Here is a 13,410-nt window from a genome sequence, read left to right as displayed (position 1 = left end):
TCAAAGATTCCCTATCAATGTTATTGGCCCTCAACTATACTATGAGGTGTTGGGCCTACTGCACCCTTGTCCGCCAGATGCAAGACCCTTAAGAGATTCTGTGGGTGAAAGGTGGACAAGAAGAAGAGCTACATTGGAGAATAATGAGGAGGAGGTGTGAGTGTGAGGGGGACAATGATTGAAAGCCCATTCCGCCTCTATCAAGCGTGCCTCCACATGAGAGAGAGAGAGAGAGAGAGAGAGAGAGAGAGAGAGAGAGAGAGAGAGAGAGAGAGAGAGAGAGAGATTCTCATAAGATTCTTATTAGCATTTAATTTTAAAAATTGATACCCCTTAAGTGTTCTTATTGAAGGAACACCATGTGTGAAGGTAATTAACATTCCTTTTAGTTCCTTTAGGTAGTTTGATGAGAATTCTGAAACCCACAGGCCACCGTGCGAAAGCTCTCTATTGCACTCTATGGAACTGTCTATGCTATAAACATACGTAGTACACACATAGATTCCTGTGAACGAGGGTGTTGAATGTCCTTAGCTTTATTTGCCACGGGGTTGGCGGGATGGTGTAAAAAATGGAGGTTGGATTTGGGGCCCTCAAAGGATCTCAGTCGTCACGTGGTAAAAACTAATCTTGGGATGGAAAAATTAGTGCGAGGAAAACTAACCTTGGGATGCAGCTTCTAATTTTGAGACGTTCCACCCCTTCACGCCCACAATTTGAACCCTCCCTAACGAAATCCTATCCATTACGCCCTTGTGCGTATCTTGTTTTAGATGTGAGAACGTGTGGTTATAATTTCAAAAATACTAATGTTGGGATAATTACTAATTTCAGGATCCGCCTAATTATTTTTTTGCTTAGATTAATTTTTATAGATCTACACACGAGATGAAAGGATGGAGCTGTCATTGTTGCATGGGGACCTAGCCCCTGTGGCTGGGGCGTTGAGACTGAGTGTGAAAGCCATCTTATGTTTCTCCGCCTTTCACGACAGGAGTCTTGGGTCTTCAGTCTCCTCTCTCTCTTTTTAAAGTCAAAATGGCCACATCTGCAAACAATGCATATATCCCCGCATTGCCCATCTGCTCCTCGGAGTCCTTATTAAACATTGCGACGGAGAACGCGGCGGAGCTCACACTCACTGCATGTATTCTCTCTCTCTCTCTCTCTCTCTCTCTCTCTCTCTCCATATCGACCTTGCTTAATTGTGCACACGCGAGCACACAAACGCAGAACTCTCGCGGACCAAGCAGCCCACACGCTCGCTCGCGCGCGCGCACACACACACAAAAGAGCGATGATCCGATTGCAGGCGCACGACTTATAATGTTGGATTCTGTCGAAAACCGTCAATTTGGGCGCGGAATTCTGATGCATTCGGCGTTTTTACTTGACAGGTTCACTACCTAACAAGCAGCGTTGGGGAAAACGCCACTCGCTGCAAACGCTACAAAATTCCCATTCGTGTACTTCTTAGCGACCGCCTGTCTTTCTCCTCGATCTTGCGGAGGTTAACCGTTTTCTTCATCTTCACACTCACATACTGACACTCACGTGGGCTTGCATGCGCTTGCGGTCGTCGGCAGGTGCACGCGCACACACACACACACACACACACACACACACACACACACACACACACACACACACACAGGCACATCGTTACTCGTTTGTCCATTGTAGTGATGGAAGTTGTACAACCATTAGCTTGTGAGGACTGTACACCCATATAACTCTTTTGTGCATTTGATTAGCTTTCGAGTGTTACATAGAAGATTGTTATGCTTTTACATGAACTTGAAAATGAAATTAAAAGTCTTGATGTCATAGCTCTGGACTGTGTAGGCTAAAGGAGAGGAGATGGGTGTCATAGAGGTCGAAGAAGGAAAACACACAAAGGATGTGAATGCATTTGCTGATCTTCCCAAACCTGCAGAAGACATTCAAGAACAGCTTATGAATGACAAAGTTCCAGAAAAAGAGTTTTCTGTTGAGGAGCTGTTTGCAGCTATGGAGGTGCCGCCATGGTGGAAGCAAATAACTCTGCGTGGGATTATTGTGGGTGTAGTGCTTGGGTTTGTCTTCTCCATCATAACGCTCAAGCTCTCCTTAACCACAGGAGTTATCCCCTCCCTCAACATCTCTGCGGGCTTGCTTGGGTTCTTCTTTATAAAATCGTACACCCAGGTTTTGTCCAAGCTAGGCATTGCCCATACGCCCTTCACACGACAGGAGAATACTGTTATCCAGACATGTGTTGTGGCCTGCTATGGCCTGGCTTTTAGTGGTGAGTGCAAGTGCATGTATGTGTACATGAAAGGGTTTAAGCATTGTGTAACGCTGCTCAAGACCTCTGCCTTGTGCAATCACAGGAGGTTTTGGTTCATATATAATTGGTCTAGATTCAAAAACCTACAACATTATCAATGAAGGCAACAGCGACACACATGACAGTATGGAAGACATCAAAGATCCCCAGTTGGGTTGGATAGTTGGTTTCATGTTTTCTGTTGGTTTCCTTGGGCTGTTGGCGGTTGTTCCTCTTCGCAAAGTTAGTCTTTCTAACGTATTGACACAAATACCACATGTTTTTTCCATGTTGACTGAAGCTAACCTTAGCTAGCCTTTTTCTGTTATGCATAGATAATGATTATTGATTACAAGTTGACTTATCCAAGTGGTACGGCAACAGCGGTGCTGATCAATAGCTTCCATACACCCCATGGATATAAAGAAGCCATGTAAGCTGTTATTCCTGCAATAAATTTGTAGATACTTATTTTCAACCTGTACAGTACAGAGTCCAGACTGTTAAAAATTGTAAGGGGTAGTTTGTTGTCATCATATCCGCTTGCCTCCAGCCATATTTGTACACCACATGTGTTACAAGTATGTGTCTGTATCATGATTTTGATAGTGCATTGTAGCGTCAATCTGTAGAGTGGCTTTTTGCGATAGAGTGATGGTGTTTAGAATCGCAGGGCGGGACTTTGTATGTTGCTTGAATGAGAGTAGGAGATTAAAGTTTATTGCTGCAAAAGAATCAAGAAATGTGCGAGGGGACTCATTTTTGAAGCAGAAGTACTATCCAATAGATGATTGATTCATTACAATTCTGGGTGTTCACTATATGTGCAGGAAGCAGGTTTTGTACATGGGAAAGTATTTTTTTTTCAGCTTTTTCTTCAGCATGTTCAAGTGGTTCTTTAGTGGACTAAACGATGCTTGTGGGTTCGATAGCTTTCCTACTCTTGGGCTCAAGGCGTACCAATACAAGTATGTTCTGTTTCTTTTTTATTGGTCAGTTTTTGGGAGATTAAGGCTACGTATATGATGATGCGGTCTCTGATTCCTTTATTTTACTTGCACTCTGGTCAGATTCTACTTTGATTTTAGCATGACTTACGTTGGGGCTGGCATGATTTGTCCTCATTTAATCAATGTTTCTTTGCTACTCGGAGGAATTCTTTCATGGGGCCTAATGTGGCCCTTACTTGAAAAGAAAGCAGGGGATTGGTATCCTGCTGATGCAGTTAAAGGATCAAACTTGCAAGGTCTTTATGGCTACAAGGTAATTGATACTATTTGTTGATTATGCGGTACTTGCTTGGGATTGGGTTGCATTTATCATAAGTTTGACTTATGACATTTTGTCCTATCAGGTGTCCGTGGCCATTGCGATCATTTTGGGGGACGGTCTTTACAATTTTGTGAAGATAAGCGGTATCACATTGTGGTCTTTGTATAAAACCCAGGGCAAAAAGCTTCCAGTGAAAGCAGATGATGCCGGTAACACAATTGGTCTCTTTTATTGCTATCTATTTAGTGATAGATGACTCGATATATCCATGTGACACTCCGATGTGCTTATGTACAGCTTTGGAGGAAATAAATCATGACGAGCAGAGGAGGACAGCAATGTTCATGAAAGACAGAATCCCTTTCAAAGTAGCAGCCGCATGCTATGTTGTGCTTGCTATAGTCTCCACCATTTCCGTACCGCATATTTTTCCTCAAGTTAAGTGGTATTACATCTTCATAAGCTACATCATGGCGCCGGTCCTTGGATTTTGCAATGCGTATGGGTGTGGGCTCACTGATTGGAGCTTGGCATCGACATATGGCAAGCTGGGTCTCTTTGTTTTCTCTGCGTGGGCAGGCGCAAATGGTGGAGTGTTGGTGGGTCTTGTATCATGTGGTGTCATGATGGTTATAGTGTCGTGCTCGGCGGATCTTATGCAGGACTTCAAGACAGGCTATTTGACACTTTCTTCTCCAAGGTCCATGTTTGTAAGCCAGGTAATTGGGACGGTTATGGGTTGCATCATAGCACCTCTCACATTTTGGCTGTTCTGGAATGCGTTTGATGTGGGGAACCCTCAAAAAGAGTACAAGGCACCTTATGCCATCATTTACAGGGAGATGGCGACAATTGGAGTTCAAGGCTTTGGTGCTTTACCGAAACATTGTATCGACATGTGTTATGGGTTCTTCTTTGGAGCCATGCTAGTGAACTTCATAAGGGATAAACCACTGAAGAAGTGGGCAGGCTACATCCCCATCCCAATGGCAATGGCTATTCCCTTTTACATTGGACCTTACTTCACCATCGACATGTTTGTGGGGACAGTTATTGTCTATGTTTGGCAAAAGCTCAACTTGAAGAAGGCAAAGTTGTTGGTTCCAGCAGTAGCCTCGGGCTTGATCTGTGGGGACGGTATTTGGACGTTGATTTCGGCTATTCTCGCCCTTGCCAAGAAGGCGGCTCCTTTATGCATGACTTTTCTGCCTAGTAAAACTGCCGACCACATGGGTTTACCAGCATATTAACTACGTGAAAGAAAATACTTTGGCCTTACAGCCTACAGGCTTGCATCTCTTCTCTCTGTCTGTCCAGCATTTGTACAGATGTTGTAAATAGGCCTTTGTATGTCTTTACAAATACAATTTCTGAATGGCACTATAAAGCTTGAATATTCTGTGCGAAGCTTGAGCTGAGAGAGAGAGAGAGAGAGAGAGAGAGAGAGAGAGAGAGAGCTGTCTTTCCCCTTAGTGTGCCTACGCTTGGAGGTTCTGCATGTCATCCCTCTTGCTCCTCTTTGCTTTGGTTGCTTAGTGCTTGCTTTTGTTTTTGTTTGTGTGTAATTTTGTTTTTGCTAATGTCTAGTCTTTTAAAGAGTCTCTCTTTCTTCTATTTATAACGTATCTGCTAATTTTCATGGAAGAGTGAAGGATTCTCCTACCCTTCCTTCGTCCTCTTGGTTGCTACAAAGGAATCATAGCCTTGTTGGTTGTCCCCCCCCCCCCCCCCCCCCCCCCCTCTCTCTATTTGACACCCTCAATTTTTAGAGGGGATCTACGGTCGAAGAACATTGTTGATCGTGGGCCGTCGATTCATTGAGAGGAAAAAATAAATTGGGTAGGATTCGACCTCACAACCTCCCCATCCCAAGACCAATGCGTTACCACTACGCTCTTACACGCGTTTTGATAAGCATGTAGAACAATAGCATCATATTGCATAGATTTGCCTGTCGCAATCTTATTTCACATCGAGTTTACCTCGGGTTCACATCGAGTTTACACAACAATACTATAGTTCACAGACTTTGCAATGTTCACATCTAGTTTACATGCAAGTTCACAACTAGTTCACATTTGTTCGAGTTTACATCCAGTTTACATCAAGTTCACATTTGTGATCTTCGTCGACAAACGACGCCGATTTTCAACCGTAGATCCCCTCTAAAAATTGAGGGTGTCAATTAGAGACGAGGCCCCCAACACCCCCCCCCCCCCCCCCCCCCCCCCCCCAAAAAAAAAAAAAAGAAAGAAAGTAGAGAGTGTCCATGTAGGCAGGCCTAGACTTTTTTGTCTTTCAAGAGCTACTCTTCCTTCCTCTTCCTTTTTTTTGAACCTGCTAATTTTCATGGAAGAGTGAAGGATTCTTCTATTCTTCGTCCTCTTGGTTGCTGCAAAGTAATCATAGCCCTGTTGGCTGCCTCCACCGGTGGTTTTTTTCGTGTACTTGTTGCCACGTGACTACCCTTTGCATGGCTGGAAGCTTGTTCTAGTCTCCTTGTCCATCATGAGTAGCCACTTTGGCCGGACTTCTAATTAAGCTTTGGCTTGATGGTGGCTACTAGCTCAATTCAAAGCTCCAGAATATATTTAAGGTGAGGGATTAGGGATTTCTCTATCCGTCCCTCAGCTTTGTGTAAATTTGACATGTTTTATTTGGTTCGTATTCTAAACATAAAGATTGTGTTCAGAGCATACCTTGTCACTGCTCTCATGAATGACTCTGCTTTGGGTTTGTCTCCTTCTATAACACTAGGAAAGTGTGTATATATTGTGTTGACTGCAGTGTTCGGGAAAAATCATTTTTCCAAACATACAAATTTCCTTTCCTTGAATTTGCGAAGAGGAAATTCTAGAAAATTAGGATACTTTTTCAGGGTTTTACACTATTTTTCTCTATTTTGGGGTGGAATTTCTATTTTTCCCCTTGCCTCCAACTGGCATTTTGGAAATTGAAAACGGCACGATATTAAGCTGAGACACATTTTTCCCTAACACTGGTTGACTGGCTGTAAAAGAAAGCTTGATGCTCTGGGAAATCTGAGAACTATTTGGTTTTTCTACTCATTCATATGCAGCATATTGAGGATGCCTTGAAACTTGGTTGGAAACTTGGCCCATTGGTTTTGAGTTTCTTCTCATAGTAGTGATTGCATGGGACGGGGTATGTGCTGATCTTTAGACTAAACTCGAAAAACCTGACATTTTGATTGTTTCCCATAAATGGATTGCCTTGATGATTAACTGGGTTAACTTTTGTATTGTTCTGAGGATTTGGCTTCCATAGCCATTGTATAGATTTTTGAAATCCCTTCTTCCTCACAGGGAACTATTGGCTTGTTTCTCTTTTCACTACATGGAGACTGTGGAGGGTTCTTCTCCTCACATGCATGTTACCGGAAAATTGATGCTTATTTAGGTATAATTATTCTTGTTAAACTATGGTAGCACTCTGCTTTGATCTTGGTTACCATAAGAGTCTATCATAGGTTAGCTTATTTTTCCTTTTCACCTCACTAACTGGTTATGCTCTCCTTTTCATCAGTGAGGTATTACTAGGCATAGTGCTTAGTCAATGATAATAAGAACTCACCGCTTTTTCCCAAAATGTTTAGGCATTTTGGTTGTTTTGCTTTTAGGAGACTATGGCTCAGTTTGGTGAGCTTTGATTATTGTTGACAGAGTTGGCCTCTCTACTTGGATTCCTAGGGTATATGATTTACATCACAACTTTGCTTAATGTTGATTACATTGTTGTGCTTGGTTGGCTTAGGAGATTTTCCTTTTGATTGTGCCTGATTGCTAATTTGGTTATGGATGTGACCATGAGTTTGGCTTCTTTATTATAGATTGAATATTTGGCTGATCCTCTTTAGCATTCTTAGTTTTTTTTTTTTTTTTTTTGGTGCATTATTTCACTCTTTTAGCCAATTCTTAGAACTTTTTTTTAAAAAAAATGCATTATTTCACTCTTTCTGCCTGTCTTTTGATATGGCTAGGCATGGGGAGTTGATCCTTTCTGACTGAGAACTGGTTTTTCAGAAAATTGCACGTTCTCTAACTTGTTTGAGGATTGAGTGACATATGGTCTGTTTTGCTGGTCTAGCTTGATTTCTGCCCTAATCTTGACTCAAAAAACCGTTGAAGATTTACTTATGATTGGAAAAACCATGATTACATTGGCTTGGATAGATGATTCTTTTTCCTTAAAGCAAATGGTTGTAATATGATAAAAACCTTGATTCTTGAATGGAAAAGAGTCTCTCTCTCTCTCTCTCTCTCCCCCCTAAATTGTTCTAACTATTTTCAAACTTGTCAAAAACTAGATTGGAACATACTTTTGATAATCTTGGTTTACAGCATAAGGCTGACCTGGAATGAGATATATTTTGGCAAAAGTTCTTGTGATAGGTATACATGCTATCTTTTGGTGTTAGGCTTACATAATTTTGGTCTATATTGAAAATGAATGAAAACAATTCTAGGTCTTTTAAGTTCCTTTTAGCTTGATGATGCTTCTAAATACTAAAGATGTTTCATTTGATAAACCTTGATACTATTGTGAGGGTTATACTTGATGGTGGGATCTTAGAAAGCCCCAACCCAAGAATCTCGTTGTGAACGTAAGGGATGGCCTCAAGGTTATTCCACTCAATTTCGGCACTTTCTTTGGGGCATGTTTGAGTGTAGCAAATTTGGGCACTTTGGTAGATCATGTCCAGTTGATGTAAGTAAGTCCCCGGGCCCAACAACTGGTGAAAAAGACATGGCTTCAATGGGATAGATGGATACTGAATATATGACTTCACCGAAGGATACTAAAAAGGCACATGCAGACGTGTAGCCAAACTCCAGTAAGGTAACCCTAGAGAATATGGAGAAACCTGCCAAAGCCCATCACAACGCTAGTAAGGCCACCCCCATGTATCAATTTATGTCCACTACCCGGAAAAAAACGTCAACCCCTATGGTTCAAAAGATTTTTCTATCCCCCACGTTTAGAAAGGAGGAGGAAGGATGGCAACAAGTATCTAACATTTCATGCAAGCGTTTCAAATCACAAGCGAGGGCTACAAGGCAGATGAAAGAAGCCCTGCTAGATATTCCCAAGACCCCCTTCCTGTATGATAATATCCTTGAGGTTCTTCGGGATACTTATCCTAAAAACCTCAAAGTTACTGAGGGGAATGAGATTGATCTGATGGAGGAGAGCAACACGAAAGAGGGCACGAAAGAAGTGTTTCTAGAGGTGCAGGAGTTTGTACCCCTCTCTCAGTAATGGAAGAGCTAGTACTTCATTCGTGGAATGTGAAGGGGTTTAAAACCCAAAAAAAGATCTCCCTATTGTGGGAGGAAGTCAAGAAAGGCAAGGGTATTAACTTTTGGGCTATCCAAGAACATCACCTAGATGCTGCTAGTAAAAGATGGGAAACTGTGGGGACCAAGCTGGTCTTATATGGAGAAGGTGTCAATGGGTACAGTGGCGTCCTCTCGGTTGTGGACAGAGATCTGGAGCCAGAAGTGATGCTTGATCATCCCTCCGGGAAGGCTCTAGGAGTAAATATCACTACAAGAGGTTATTGCACTTGTGACGCTTTTAGCGACGAAAATACATTGGGTTGTTATACTCCCCGACGTCGCTAAGACAGTCGCTATAACAGTCACTATATAGCGACGGTTATAGCGACAGTTATAGTCTTTTTGTAGCGACGTTTATAGCGACGTAGCAGAACCTTATATAGAGACGCTTATAGCGACGCCCGAGAGTAAAATTGTTTGGGTGGTAGGGTATTGAATGCCTTGCCACCCATCAACCATATTGAATGTTTTCGGAATAGAGTAAATCTAAATGAATCCAAGATAAACCCAGATTCACCTTTGAAAGAAAGTGCAAGGTATAGACCCAAAGTAGTCACCCACAAGACAATATAACCATTAACTCCATCATGCATAGTATCGTTTGCAGAATAAAGATAAAAAACTGACAAAAGTAATTGGACGGAAGTAAATTGACGAAAAGTAAATCAATGACAATTATACACATCATAGGAAAAATCACTTGATTGTTAAGCTTGCAAAATGTAATAGCTACAACACAATTGTCACTATTGAGGAAATACATGGTTTTCCAATAGTTACAAAAAGATGTATACACGTCATCTCATTATACATGCTATGAAAAAAGAAAACAAATGCTATCTGACTGACGTCGTTTAATTAAATGTCTCATCACGTCCAAGCGGCGTATTTGTCGGATTCTACACAAAAAAAAAGTAAGATCATGTACTTTTTGTAAGTATAAACATATAAAAACAGTAAGAGGTACTTTTTGTAAGAGTATAAACAGTAAGAGGTACTTTTTGTAAGTATAAACATATAAAAACAATCTATTTTCTTAGCTTATCATTAAAATATAACAAATATAAAAGAGTAAAGTGAAATACTAACCATGCCGCTGCAAGAACTCAGAATGTCCATCAGGGCGTTTAAGCCCTTTCTGCTTGCGTACTTGCGCTCGTACGGTGTGGGGTCACATCCTGTCATCGACCATTGTTCAAAACATACAAAGAATCCATTATGCTAGAATTTAAAAGTACAAAAGTGTCTCTTAGATTGGTCTATTTTTTAGTTGAATCCACCTCAAGGAAACCATACTCTCCTCTGCACACAGTAGCATTGCGACCCTCCATGCTTATCTTGAACCATTGCACGTCAAACAAGTCGATAAAAATCCTCTATAATCGATCCGCAAAATCTCTTGTAGCGTGCCGAAGTAAGTGAGTTCCGCCACCACAGGATCTGCATCAGAGGACCGTCGTCGACTAGACTGTTCAAATTTTTCCATGATCCCACAATCTTGAGTAAAACGCTTTTTGTCGATCCATTCCACCCTAAAATGTCGACCTTTACACCATGCTGTTGTGTATGACTTATACTACAACCAACAAAGATTATGAGTGGCCGTTCAAACATCTAGAAAGCCGCTAGTCGTACATTGTAAACTTACCTTGGTCGCGCAAACCCGAGAGTACTCCCACTCCTCCTTAGTCACTTCTTCACCGCATTGTTGTGCACTTTTCAATTGGTTGTGCAACCATCTTAAGCTCATGAATGTTGGTAAGCTCTTCAGACCCGTCGGATATTGCATCGACGGTCGTCTTCCCCGTCTCCACTCGATTCGTGCCCTTTGTCGCTCTTGCTTTGTATCCTCGTATTGTGAAATTTACTTTTGCATCACTGGATTGTGAAGCATGCAAAATCGGTTGATTTTAGCCTCTAGATCTTCTGTCATCTTCTTCTCAACACGGAGATTACACATGACAATCCCAGATACGCGCTCATCATCTATGGCTCGCCATAGCGTGTCCCAAGCTTTATCAAACCCGTCTAGCCACTCCCCAATGTAAACTAGGGACTCTGATACCAACCAACCTTCTGCCATGCTACCCTTCGGACGTGCCTTCTAATGCACATATCCCTTGAGCATTCTCATGAAATGTTCTAAAAAGAACATCCATCTGGAATGTACTGTGCCAGCTATTTCCACCTCATCAACTATGTGAACAAGAAGATGCATCTGAATGGTTAGCATGGTATAGGAAAGTGTTTCTCAAACATGCACACAATCCCCGTAGCATTTAGTTTGGCGAATGGTATGGAGTCTACATTGATCTCCTTTTGTGAGATCCATTGCACCAGCTTTGCAAGTTTGTAGATTGTGTTACGGATGTCAAGAGACAAACATCCCTCAATGGCCACCGGTAAAATAAACTGCAAAACACGTCTAGCAATGATATTAAAGTCCACACACGAAATGTTTTACACAATTTCCACTATGATATAGTCCACTTCAAACATACCTGACACATTTTATGCCAGTTGTGTGACTTCAAACCGGTAAGATTCCCTTCTTTAGTGAAACACGTTCGGAGCGAGTGCATTACGCTAGTGGGGGTCCGTACATATCAAATGGTCTCTTTTACTTTACTTTCTTGGGCTCTTGTCAAAATCCATGGCGCTTTAGGGACTTTTATTGATCCATCGGGTGCTATCTGTGGCTAATATTGCTCCATACAATTCACATTTCTAAGATCAATCCTGGCTCCCAAAGTATCTTTCTTGTCGGTTAGATGGTCCCACAATAGATTACCCACATTCTTGAATATGTGCATTGGATCGAGCAAGTGATTGATCATGAGTCTGGGCCAATATGGTAACTCGTACCATAGAGAGAGTCTCTTCATCCCTGGGGAAAAACTGTCATCACACATCTCCTTCTTCTCTAACCATGCTTGTGCAGACATCCTCGGTGGCTCTCTTCCCAAAAAGCCATCGCGTAACTCATGATTCTCTTGAAGATACGCTTGATGACCTTCGTAGATTTGCTTCTTTAATGAGGGCTCCCGATGCCCATTAAGTATAGGTCTACATGTGACGCATGCTCTATATCCGCTTGTTTGAAGCCCTGCATGTATACACATGACAATAAATAAGCTTGAGAAAAACCAAGATTTATACTATTTGAGCTTGAGTGTAAATCACCTGAGTATTATGTTAATCCAGGATAGTCATACATGGTCCACATTAGAATGCATTTGATCAAAGCATTTTGTCGACCTGTGTGTCGGCTCATATCCACCACTTCTATGCCAATCCACAATTTTTGTAGCTCTTCCAATAGTGGACGAAGATACATATCCATATTTTTCACTTTATACCACCCCGGCACAATCAAGCTTAGAAACATGTCAACCATGGGGGAATGTTGTAGTTAACGATGACAATGGGTCATACACTGTAAGATATTGATCTCTGACCAAATGAATTTACGTCATCCATGGCCAGGCCATGCGCAAATTTTGAGCTTCCCTGGAAAAACCCGGCCATGTATCGTCTATATGTTTCCAGGCTGCGCAATCTGCAGGAATCCGTAGCACACCATCTGAAGATCTATTCTCCTCGTGCCATGTTGCTAGGGGGGCCATGGACTTACATTCAAAGAAATGCTTGATGCAAGGAAGCAGAGGAAAATGTCACAAAACCCTTTGTGGAAGTTTTTGTCCGTGGAGATCTACTCGATATCTCTTGGAATCACATTTCAGACACTTCTCCATGCCTATGTATTCCCCTTTGAAAAGGATGCAGTCGTTAGGAGAAGCGTGAATCGGATTGTAATCCATCCCCAAGTTTTGCAAGATCTTTCTGGCTTCCTCTCTGGAATTTGGCATCACATTATCAACTGGCAATATGTGCTCTTTGAGTAATATATAAAAAAAAAAATGCGGTACACTTGTGTAAGTAATCTATCAGATCATTATACATCTAGAGTTTTTATTGAAGTAAACACATTGTAATAGATCACGTAAAAGCGCTGTGATGCTAATGTCACTCCATCCAAACTTTTCCTGCATGTTGAAAAGAACCAGGAGCGCCTTCAACGTGCTCTATCATACAATGGCGTATTGGCTTCACTTTTTATATCATCATAGATAAGCCTTTCTGAATCCATGATCATCTTGATCATTTCATTGATCTCGAGCTCAAACATTGCCTCGTTGGGAATGTGGTCTGCATGATCATCCTCCAAGCTGTCAGAGTCTACATCTTGTGGCCTCACGTATGCTGCTTGACCAAAGCGCCTGCGAACACGTCTATTGGGTTGCAAGATTGCTGTCTATGGGCCAACGTCAGAGTCTGACGAGTTATAATTGGCAACAACTCGATCAATAATAGATGGATCAAACTCGTCAAATTTGCGAACGTGCTGCAAAGAAACGCGTCTTATCCGTCACACAACATGATTGCATTAATAAAAAGGACATAAGATCT

The 13,410-nt window shown here is 41.8% G+C and overlaps 1 protein-coding gene across 1 annotated transcript; it reads left to right on the top strand.

The window, feature by feature from the left end:
* Positions 1 to 1,051: 1,051 nt before the first annotated feature.
* On the top strand, positions 1,052 to 4,976 carry LOC147437100 (putative metal-nicotianamine transporter YSL6). The gene is made up of 9 exons (XM_086486617.1): positions 1,052 to 1,147; positions 1,398 to 1,510; positions 1,846 to 2,287; positions 2,373 to 2,551; positions 2,644 to 2,741; positions 3,139 to 3,276; positions 3,379 to 3,571; positions 3,663 to 3,789; positions 3,878 to 4,976. Exons 3-9 carry the CDS (start codon positions 1,861 to 1,863, stop codon positions 4,828 to 4,830), a joined length of 2,115 nt encoding a protein of 704 aa, XP_086342743.1. The 5' UTR covers positions 1,052 to 1,147; positions 1,398 to 1,510; positions 1,846 to 1,860; the 3' UTR covers positions 4,831 to 4,976.
* Positions 4,977 to 13,410: the final 8,434 nt, after the last annotated feature.

This window comes from Adiantum capillus-veneris, chromosome 17 (assembly GCF_014529385.1).
Source record: "Adiantum capillus-veneris isolate H3 chromosome 17, ASM1452938v2, whole genome shotgun sequence".
NCBI lineage: Eukaryota > Viridiplantae > Streptophyta > Polypodiopsida > Polypodiales > Pteridaceae > Adiantum > Adiantum capillus-veneris.
This window is presented reverse-complemented; position numbering and strand designations above follow the sequence as displayed.

Coding starts and splice junctions, on each gene's coding strand:
- LOC147437100 (XM_086486617.1), top strand. CDS start 1,861: ATGGGTGTCATAGAGGTCGAAGAAGGAAAACACACAAAGGATGTGAAT. Junction 2,288..2,372: donor CTATGGCCTGGCTTTTAGTG/GTGAGTGCAAGT, acceptor GTGCAATCACAG/GAGGTTTTGGTTCATATATA. Junction 2,552..2,643: donor CGGTTGTTCCTCTTCGCAAA/GTTAGTCTTTCT, acceptor TGTTATGCATAG/ATAATGATTATTGATTACAA.